We start from the raw sequence: 10,396 nt of genomic DNA, 5'->3' as shown, positions 1-10,396 counted from the left end.
TGAAGTGACCTTCTGGGTGAAAAGAGTATCACAGCCGCCCACCCATCATAATTCTCATCAGACATAGTGAGGGACGAAATATGCAAAGGGAAAGAGACATGGTATTAGTATTATCAATCCATTATCAACCCCATCACCCACAGCCATACGCCGGCACATCGACTCTCAATAAGGGGGATATCATTATGCATAAATATATAAGCGTTAGAATAGCCCAACTAAACCCACTCATCAACACCGTAAACCAGGTAAAGCCAAACAGGAAGGCTTCACTCATCATCCGCGTCATCCTCGATAAGACCAAGTTTACCTAACGTATCCAGGAAGCTCTGGGCTGCACTCCGCAACGCAAGCAGGGGAGATTGCTCGAGTTGAGCAGCCACTGCGGGTTCCACCTCGACTTCCTGGGGTTGGTGCCCGCCTCGGCGGGTGAAGTAGTATTTGCCCTGGTGACAAGACCAGTTCTCGTAGATGTAGGACTGTAGCTCGCGGGTTGCACCATGGCGGAGCTCAGGGAAGAAAGACGGGGTTGTGGGGGCCGCTGGGTATGAAGTGAAGGCTGCGGCGTGCTGCGTGAAGTCCCCGCCACCAGGGGGGATGGCTGCGGGAAGGTGAGGTTGTTCTTCGATTCTTTCAGGGGAAATGGAGAGGGCGACGAGGGCAAGCTGGCGGAAGGCCCGCAGCTGGAGGAGGATATTATCGCTGGCTGCTCGGTGGTCTGTGGTGCCGCGGTCGATGTAGTCCACAATGGGCAAGGCGGACGTAATCATGTCCCAGAACGAGGCGGCACTGGTCGCTGCGGCTGGATCGGTAAGCAGGTTGACGTTCCGGAATAGAGGAAGCTGCAATGCACGATAGGATGGTCCAAAAACGCAGGCAAACATATTCAAGACCGACCCCACGCACGCAGCATCTGTGGAATCGAAGGTGAACAGAAGCTCCTTGAAGACAAGGCGGATGGTATGCACAATCGGCCGGCTTAGGACCCACGCCGCCCGACTGCTGAACGCTGTCTCGAGGTAAGCAGGAAACACAGCCTGCAGCATTGTCGACCTCAGCGTGGGCTTGTCCGGGCTGCCGCTCTCATAGGTCTCGCTCATCGAGGAATGCAACTGGTTGACGAGATAATCCTGTTGGCCATCTATGGCCGCCCGCTCCGAGACGCTCTGGACGAACACCACTAGCGTTTTCGCCCCACTCTCGACTGGGACCTTGGGCTCATAACTCTTCAATCTGGCGACGATGTAGGTTGGGTCCGTGGACGGCAGCGGGAAGGAAGCAGGGTCGATGAAAAACGGATCAATAGGACAGATTTGTCTGCTGTGTTGCTGCAGGAACCCTACAACTCGATGGACGAGATCAACGTAGGCCCCCTGGACGCTCTGGGTGCCATTTCCTAGCTCCTGATAATTGGCCTTCATCGATGACATCATTCTCTGGATTGCCTCCGCGTATTCCTGCTTTGTGCTCGAATATTCGCGTGCGCCCGCGTCTTCAAGGTCTTGGAGGTGCGAACGCATGTTGGACAAGAGACTGGATATCAGCGACAACCGACGCTGGCTAATGTCCTCCAAGCTGAGCGAATATCGTCCCTGCTTGCGGTCAATGGCAAATGGCAGGTTCTGCAACACGGGATCAGCCTCCTCGTGATTCAATAACGCCTCCGTCAAGCGGTGTTGGTATTTCAACAGAGCGACCCTCTCAACCAAGCTGGCCATCCACATGCCAAGGATCTGGACTTTACAGTCCACGATGCACCGAGCGTCTTTCTCGATGCAGCTTGCTAAGAAAAAGGGTGTAAACTTTCTTGTCTGCATAGTTGATCGAAGCGCTGCCCACGAATCGCCATTGTAAGGAGTCAGGTAGCTGTCCCAATGTCGCAGTCCGTGCTTAACAAGTGTTTGTGCGATGGAGGTCCAACATTCGACAGCACTGAGAAGGATTGCATCCTCGGGACAATAGTCCTCACCAAAGCAGTTGGAGACAAGTCGGGACACAGCGGGGTGGAGAGTCTGCTCCACATACTCGATCTCAGGTGGTGCGGTAGTAGTCATTGCCCCGCATACAGCTTCAATGTCGGTCCAATCCCCATACTCTTGGCTATCTTCGTCCAGCACGACGGGTGGCCCTGCTGTTCCTGGGGCCTGCGCTTGAGAAGCGTTGCATTTCTCAAGATAGGCAAGAATCACCAGGAGAGACTCAGTGACAATGATGTTAACGCGAGCAAGCTGGGGATTAAAAAGCCCTAGTAGCGCTTTCACGGGCATTTTTGAAACTAGCTTTTGAGCATGCTGTAATGTCGGTGCTGCCTTGACGGCACTTTTTAGGTTGCTCAGAGCTGTCTTCAGCAACGATTCAATTTGTCGCTGATTCTGTGCTATCGTTTTCTCAACCAATTGATCAGAAAACTTATTAGCAACTGTATTCTGGGCTTCAACCTCTTGCCGAGCCATTGCATGCTGCTTCAATAGCTCAGTCACAAAGTAACAGTGCCAGTCCGCAAATGGCTCAAGCCCCGAGACTTCTTCGTCAGCCGACAGCTTGAAGCGAACCAGTCGATCCCAGGAACGAAGACTGATATTGCAGGTTTCCCTATGAGAGCTTGCAGGGTGAACCAGATCCCGAATGGTTTCCAACCGAGGCCGGCATCCGTCAGGAACTGCATAGTACAGCGTGCAAAGCAGGTCGTGATGGTTTCTCAAGGCATCCAAGTCGGTCTGCTGGATGGGCTTTTCCTTAGGGTACATCCGTCCATGGTTCGGCAACAGGCGCCAGGCGAAATTCCGCACTTTCTTCTTATCGTAGGACTTCGACAACGACTTCAATCCACTTGCAATGATCTTGAGCAAAATATGGAAGCATGGCTCGCCAGGCTGCACGTGCAACGAAGGATTGCGGTCCAGTTCATTAAGAAAAGATGGGGACTTGTAGCTCTCTTCTTGCCTCAGATTGTACAGCGTATTCTTGGCGAAGAAATCGTATAGAGTATCCAGGACTTGCTTGCAATCCCGCCAGCCCCAGCCATTGATCAGGTGAAAGCACCTATGAAACAAAGCCCGGCAGTAAATGTAATATAAGACAGGCTGTCCGACAGAACTGGCTTCATAGCTTTCAAGCGCCGGACGTAGCAGCATTTTGATCACGGGCCAGTTGTCCTGCTGTTCACGGAATCGGGAGCCAATTTGGGCAATGCCGCGAACATCGAATTCATTCAGAGGCAAGGATGTGAATACGTTTCGCCACGCAGTTTCCAGCTGAGAGACATTTTTGGAGTTGCTCACGTCGCCCTCGTCAGCTAGTGTGTAGGCCTGGGTTAGCAGGTCCTCGAAATAACCTTTCATACTCTCATTGCTGCGCAGCACATGTCGAACAGTGACATACGCTTGAAGGGAAGATCTGCCGCTGCGAATGCCTCTTTCACGAGCCTCAGTAGACTCCAGATCTTGAAGGTGCTTGCGAATACTGGATTGCCCCAATTCGCTTGCGATAACAGCAATGGTCAGCTTCGACGACAGCTTCAATGAAGTCACAACCTCGTCAGCAACGCTGCCTTCCACAAGTTCGTGTCCTGCAATCTGAAGCAGCATGTTCACGAATACAGTGTTATAAGCAGAGATTGTCAGGAGGTGATCCATCTCCGGCTCCGTTGTCGGGACCAGCGTCGCTAAAGTGTCATTGACCTTGGAAACAAGGCTATGTGCTCGCCTCACGAACCCCGTTCGATCGATCGGATCGATGAAGGATAGGATGTCTGTGACGTATTTGACCAAGGACCGGTACACCATACACCCTTGCTTGTCGACACTTCCAGTGAGAGACTGTGCTGGACCCTCGACCGGTCTGTCCAGTTCCTCAACAATTTTGTCGAAAGCAAGTCCGAGACCGGAGGAAACGGCATCATTCCAAGCACCCCAACGGTGACGTTCGTCTTCAAGATGCAAAGTGAAAAATCCAGCGTCATTGTCGAGGTTTCTGGTGAGAATCTTCAGCGAGCGACAAAACTCCCCGCTCCCAATAAAGGTTGACTCATGAAAGAACGTTCCTGATACCAACGGAGTAATGTTGAAGTCAATGGGATACGTTCGCTGCAACCCTTCAAGAGCCCCGACGGGGCAGCTAGAAGGCTGTGGTTCCTCCGATGCCCAATGCGAGTCTGACATTGTGATTGTCTCTTGGTGAAGGGGCTCCTGTTCTTGGATCGTATTGATTTCCAACCGTCTTGGTGGACGCTTCTTCACCTGACGACTTTGTAACCGGGTCTGTACCAAGGGGCGTCTGGCGCTCGATTTGTCAACCATCTGAGCCGTAGCGGGCTGATTTGATTTCTCAGCCGGAACAGGCGTCGAACTGCGACTCGCGATGAATCTATCCATGACCACGTTATCACGCCTGATCCGAGGAAGGCTTTTGCCGCGGTAGTCTCGGTTCAACTGCGATAGTGATCGTTGGAACGACACTGGGGACACAGGTCGACCGGCTGGGTTCACCTCTTCGAGCATCGCAGGCCTAAAGCCATTTCTCGTAAGAGAGGTGACTGCGAAGTTTCTTTTGACAATCCATCTATTACTTGGCTGCTCCGGTTTACCGGTTTCACGAGATACTTGGTCATCATTTGGCCTTTGAGGCGGAATGGTTGAATTCTGATCAGGAGGGTGGTCCTCAACGCGAACACCATGCTCTCGGGAGTCTCTAGACAGGTATGATGACATCAGAGAAGAAGCCAGGGTCCTTACAGGCGCTCGACCTTCATTAATGCCGACACGATCTTGTGTCTTAGCATGGCCTTCTCGCGTGGTCTGTTGCTTGAACGGTTTGGTTTGAATTCGAGGCAGTCGGGTTTGTCGAAAATTACCTGCTCGCCATTGATGCAACGATGCATTCGCATCTTCGGTATCTGCGTGTGAATTAAACTTGAAAACCTTGCGAGACGGACTTCTCCTTCCCTTATCCTGGCGAGTACGCGCCTTGCGTGCGGCGACCCTGAGAAACTGTGGCTGTTCGCTTCGAGGTCGAAAAGCAACATCTGGTGCATCCAAAACACCAAGCTTGGGTAGAGCTGGCGCTCTTCGTTTCTCTTGTTTCTGTGTCCGATAAATGCGATCCGTTAGCCTTGCTTGTCTCCTGATATGAGATCTTTTGGAGACAAGACTAGAAGAAACAGCATTTGTTCTGACGGTTGTCTTTTTCTTCCCTTGCTTTCGAGCTTTCAATCCTGATGTAGAACGAGGGACTGGGGGAAACATTTCATCGATCCGGTTGTCTTCTGGGATGTCGTCATCCATATCCTCATACAGTGATGGATACTCGTCGCCTTGTCGAGCCACCTGCGGACGTGAAATGGATTCCTCGTCGGCCTCTTTGGCTTCTCGTCCGTCCTCGCTATCAGAGTCGGCAAGCTGTCGCAGTGCGTCTATCGAACCCGGCAGTCTAGCATTGCCGCCATGTTTCAGCACTCGCCTAGCAACACCCTTCGTCTCGCCCGTTTTCGCAGACATCTTTTCATTGCTCCGCTGCGTTGAGCCAAACTGCACCTCCTTCTGCTTTTGCTGATCCAATCGCAGCCATGATGCCGGAAGGACTCCCTTAATACGTCGCTGATAACGCCGCCGTATTGCAGCTTCATCCTCATCTGTCTTTTCGCCGTCAGTCTCCTCCCGCTCCTCTTCGCTACTAGCCTGCGACCCTTCCTCGACCAGAGGACTGGGAGCGGCCTCGAGATGCCCATCATCCATACTACCTTCAATTTCAGGCGCAGACCAGTCCATGACATCTCGATCGGTGGTCGCAGCTCGTGGCCCAGTACTAGGAGTATTCAAAGCAGGCGTGTAGCCTTTAGGGAATCGAAATGTGGTGGAAGGTTCCACATCAGACGGATCGTCGTCCTCAGAGCGAGGTGGGCTAGGGATATCGAAGATAGGCTTAACTGCTTGGCGAGCGGGGGATGAGCCGTTGTCGATGACGACCTGTAACCGGGCCTGAGTCTCAGTCCGAGGAGTTTGTTGAGGATTTGCAATTTTGGACACCTTTCGCCTCTTTATGGTAGGACCCGGGAGCCGGTTAGTAGACTGAGCTCGTGGTGCCTGATGGTGTTGACGCTCGGGAGATGATTCGATTGATCTTTTCTTTAAAGTAAGTCGGGTCTCGGGCGGAGATGACGGCAGATACTCAAATTCAGCTCCCAGACTATCGGACATTGGCTCTGGTTGATCGACATAGTCCTGGTTCTGACTTTCTTGAGCACCCGAACGATTGATTTCCTGCTGGGCCACGCGCACTGGTTTGACTCCTCGAGCTCGCATAAGATTGCGATATTTCACGTCTTCCAGCATGTAAGGATGCAATTGGATAGCCTTGCGCTCTCGCAAAGATCTCCGCGCGGGTTGGGAAAGCTCACGAAGCAGCTCTTCAGGAATGTCCAGCGGCGGGAGCTCCTGTGCCGATTCTTGTTCCATCAAGTCTTGCTCGGTCATATTGCGCTCCATAAGCGTCTGCATCGTCGGCCATTGCTCCTCTGTGTCCTTTTCCGTTGCGACTGGCTCCGTGAAGTCCTTCTCCATGACATCCTGTTTCGTAGCATGTTGTTCCGGCAAGTCCTCCCCTGGCATATCCAACTCCATCAAATCCTCCGGCGCTGTCTGACGACTCGAAGCTTCCTCTTCCTGCTGCGTCAGATCATTGTCTGCAGCATTGTTCCCTTGGTCCTCCTCATCTTCAAAGTCCAGGCGCAGGGAATCAAGCGACGATAGAGGCGACGACGGCGTGGAAGAGTCATAATTCTCCTCCGCTGGTTGTGATTGACGAACACTCTTGACACGCGTATAGACCCGGACCGGTTTTCGAGGTCGCATATACTCAAACTGCAGTTCGTCCTCTGAACTAGAATCATCCCGGGTATCTGCTTTCCCCTTTGCCCTGGGGGTCGATGAGGCGCTGCGTGGAGCATCTCCCAGGACTTTGTCCACCTCAGCCAATATCCCACCCGCTCGAGGGGTGGTCTCATCTACCGACTGTTCCCTAGGTCGCTCTTCGTATGCGTTGTTGGTCCGTACCGTCGATTCGTCCGTGGGGAGAATGTGCATAGGACCTTCTTCAACGCCGAAGTCGAGCGTAGAAGGATGGGCTGGATCGCGTCCGTTCACACTCTGCAATGGATCAGTGCCTCTTCCCTCCGCTCCAGCGACCCGTGTGTTGGTTGTGACATCTTTGACCACCACCGCCGCAGCAGCCGCCGAGCTTTCGACCGCCCGCTCGTCATCCTTGCGGGAATTGAGCGTCTCCTGGCTGTCGAACCCGTCCTCCGAGTCTGAGTCCGGTACAAAGCCTCGCTCCCGCCATGATTCCATTAGTATTCCTGGCACGGATGGCCCATCTCCCTAACTATCCATCCCGTGGCGACGAATCTGTGGTGGCGGTGGTGGTGGTGGAATTGGAAGGAGGTGGGCGCGTGTTAACGCGGACAAAAGGCGCGGACGGCAACAGCAAATTTTTCGCGGCAGTGATAATTTGCAAATGGTAGTATTTATGAGGGCGAGTAGAATTGCGTAGGGAGTGATGATACAAGCTCTTGCACGACCTTCTAGACCGTGTGCAATGAATGGATGGTGGGTTTGTTCTCTGAGGGACGGAGCTACCGTAGGCTTTGACGCGTCAAAGGAATTGTGGAGGGGCGGAAGACGCGCCTCAATTAGGCGATGCGGCCTTAATTTCGGGGCAGCCGGTGGCCCGGCTTACCCGCTCTCTGCCTGCTAAACTATCCTCGGTGGCTTCCCAACTCGGGTATATACAGGATGACCTCATTTTCGCTTCAATCTGACTGTAGTTTGAGAAAGTTGGGACTCGCGATTACATGAATGTCGACAACATAGCTTTCATCTTTTTTTCAATTTCATTCTGTTTCTCTGATCCACCTCAGACCTGCGAGCATTCCTGTAAAAATGAGAGTTCGAATGGTGCACTTTCAGCTCTGTTGCTATTTATATATCGAATTTGATTCTAGGAATGAACTCACTACACCACCAATCACCTACCAATCCAAATCCCTATGGGTATCCGAACAGGACTTCTGATCTCTCGACCAATCGTACATCTCACCCCTCGAGATGAAGTTCTTGTCGTCCCAATAGACACTCTCAAGTGCCCTTTGCACCCCGACTTCCAGTATTGAAGGTAACGGCTCGCGACCGTCTCGATCCAAGAAGCGCAAATACTCATCAAGAATCAAATATGACTTGGCCATGAGCGCATTCGACTACAGTACAAATGCCCTCTGTCCGCGATGGACATCACAGAAATGAGCAAACTCCGCGTCCCGGATCAAGAACCTGCGCGCATCGCGAAGCCGCCGTTCTGAGTCATTCTCCCCCGGGACTACTAGAACCTGGAAGCACTTCCAGCGGAACGGCTGCAGCTCCTCAATGAACCGATTCATATCCTCGTTGAAGTTGAGCCGGCAGACGACGGTGTTGATCTTGAACTTGATTCCGTACGCCCGGCAGAGGTCCCGGATCTCGTAGAGCTTGGTGACCTGGGTGCCGGAGCCACGGCCGATGGCGATGTTGACCGACTCGTTGAACGAGTCGCACGAGACGGCCAGGATGTCGATGTTGCATCCGTGTCGGGCAAGGAACCGCTCCGTTACTTGGCTCCCGTTGGTGACGATGGAGACAGATTCCAAGTGGAGGGTCTCCTTGCAGTAGTCGACCATCTGGCCCAGTTTAGCCGGGTAGAGGAAGGGCTCGCCGCCGGCGAAGTTCATTTTCCGCATACCTGCGTCTTTGAGGACGGTGAGGACCCGCTTCATGTTTGCGAGGGACTCGATGTGCGAGGAAGACGCGGTGTGGAAACAGAAGCCGCAGGCCTTGTTGCACCGTCGGGTGAAGTGGTAATTCACGGATACCGGACATTTTGAGGGCTTTGAAGGGTTGGGAGTCACCAAAAAGCTCCGCAAAGTCAGGTATTTGGTAAGAGCCAGAATCCATGACAGTAGGAAGACCAACGAGCACATATTGTTCGTGTGCAGAACAATGAATAATTCCGGAAGATTCCCAACGCAGCGACAACAAAATGAAGGCAACGCAGTGAATGAGGTCCACTGATCTTATGTATATTTCCCCAATGGAAGAGGTAGATGACCGTTTCTTACTACTCTGGGGCAAATAGCTTCTTGTTCCCAGAAACACGAAGTCAAGAACTTTGTCCGATACAGGATACCATCAAAAAACTGGTCAACCCATCATCAGCTCACAAAACCGTATTTCCCGAAGTTGAGGATAGCAAGTTTAACCCGTGGCCTGTTTTACACCACGCTCAACATCGATCAATTTATACCACCATGAGCACCCCGAACCAGCCACGCAACGTCTACCTCGTCGGAGCCCATTGTACAGGGAAGACCACCCTTGTCGAGGGCCTCCGCGCACACCTATCGACCAATCTGGTCTCGGAGCTGTATGGGGAGAATGCCGAATGCCCCGCGATCGTTGACGAGCTTGTCCGGAACATCATGCGCACGGACGGCTTCACTGCAAGTGATGTCAGACTTCCCACTAAGGGGCTGGAGCTTCAGAAACGCACCATACTAGCTCAGCATCAAGCTGAGGTGAGTCTCGGAAACAAATGGTTTATCTCAGATAGATCTGGAATCGATCCTAACGTATACGCTGAGGTCTTTCTGGGACGACCAGAGGCTGAGAAGCTGGCAGAAATGAAGGAATGGCACGTCCTGCGGGAGAAGATGAAGGCGTATGTCATCGTTTGCGAGCCTGAGAACGCGAGCTGGCTATCGACCGATCGGGTCCGCGTGGCGTGTAACGATGTTGAAGAGTGGCGTTCAATTGCCAGAGCTTTCCGGACTGCACTGCAGAATCATGGAATCCCCCATGTGACTATTCCGGTTGGAATGGAAGACCTGGGAAAACGAGTGCAGTTTGTGGAGGAGCTTCTCAGGTCTTCTGCCAAATCAGGGATGTTTTAGCCGTGAGACCAGAGAATCAGCCTAGATTGCCTCCTTGCCTGTTTCTCCCTCAAGAGGTCCGCTGCATGCTACACAGTCAGAATGGTGAGCCTTGCAAAGCTGTAGGATACTCATGTTTATTACGAGCTGATGGTGATCCAGGTCAACCATGATTCTATCTCGAGACTACAACTTAGGCGCCACGACACGTTCTCTCAGAACGAAGCACATCTATTTTGATTGGGGAAATCCAGGATGGGCATCATGTTGTACCACAAAGCATAGAGAGGAGATCGTATTATTGGACAACACCGCAAAGCTCACATACTCTGTACTCTAGACAAGCCTGAACACAAAGCCCATGAAACAGAAGACATCCCAAGATCCAACTTCCAGCGCCCCAACACAATCCATAATCCCCAAACCACTCTCTTCTCAAACAGC

General features: G+C 52.5%; 3 protein-coding genes across 3 annotated transcripts; 1 reads left to right on the top strand and 2 right to left on the bottom strand.

Annotated features, from left to right (window-relative positions):
- Positions 1-241: 241 nt before the first annotated feature.
- On the bottom strand, positions 242-7,617 carry BO86DRAFT_450412 (uncharacterized protein). The gene is made up of 8 exons (XM_025676793.1): positions 6,641-7,617; positions 5,580-6,442; positions 5,494-5,546; positions 5,150-5,457; positions 5,022-5,113; positions 4,980-4,988; positions 4,934-4,949; positions 242-4,894 (listed from the first exon to the last, which is right to left on the bottom strand). Exons 1-8 carry the CDS (start codon positions 7,341-7,343, stop codon positions 270-272), a joined length of 6,669 nt encoding a protein of 2,222 aa, XP_025524265.1. The 5' UTR covers positions 7,344-7,617; the 3' UTR covers positions 242-269.
- A 175-nt stretch (positions 7,618-7,792) lies between these two features.
- On the bottom strand, positions 7,793-9,037 carry BO86DRAFT_438575 (radical SAM enzyme). The gene is made up of 2 exons (XM_025676127.1): positions 8,258-9,037; positions 7,793-8,227 (listed from the first exon to the last, which is right to left on the bottom strand). The coding sequence occupies exons 1-2, from the start codon at positions 9,002-9,004 to the stop codon at positions 8,024-8,026; spliced, it is 951 nt and encodes a 316-aa protein (XP_025524264.1). The 5' UTR covers positions 9,005-9,037; the 3' UTR covers positions 7,793-8,023.
- A 294-nt stretch (positions 9,038-9,331) lies between these two features.
- BO86DRAFT_320981 (ATP/GTP-binding protein) lies at positions 9,332-9,973 on the top strand (the record flags this gene model as incomplete). Its single annotated transcript, XM_025668326.1, has 1 exon — positions 9,332-9,973. The coding sequence occupies one exon, from the start codon at positions 9,332-9,334 to the stop codon at positions 9,971-9,973; it is 642 nt and encodes a 213-aa protein (XP_025524263.1).
- Between the last annotated feature and the right edge of the window lie 423 nt (positions 9,974-10,396).

Source organism: Aspergillus japonicus (assembly GCF_003184785.1).
Source record: "Aspergillus japonicus CBS 114.51 unplaced genomic scaffold BO86scaffold_59, whole genome shotgun sequence".
Classification (NCBI taxonomy): Eukaryota; Fungi; Ascomycota; class Eurotiomycetes; order Eurotiales; family Aspergillaceae; genus Aspergillus; species Aspergillus japonicus.
The sequence above is the reverse complement of the archived record's forward strand: the minus strand, read 5'-3'. Positions and strand labels throughout refer to the sequence as shown.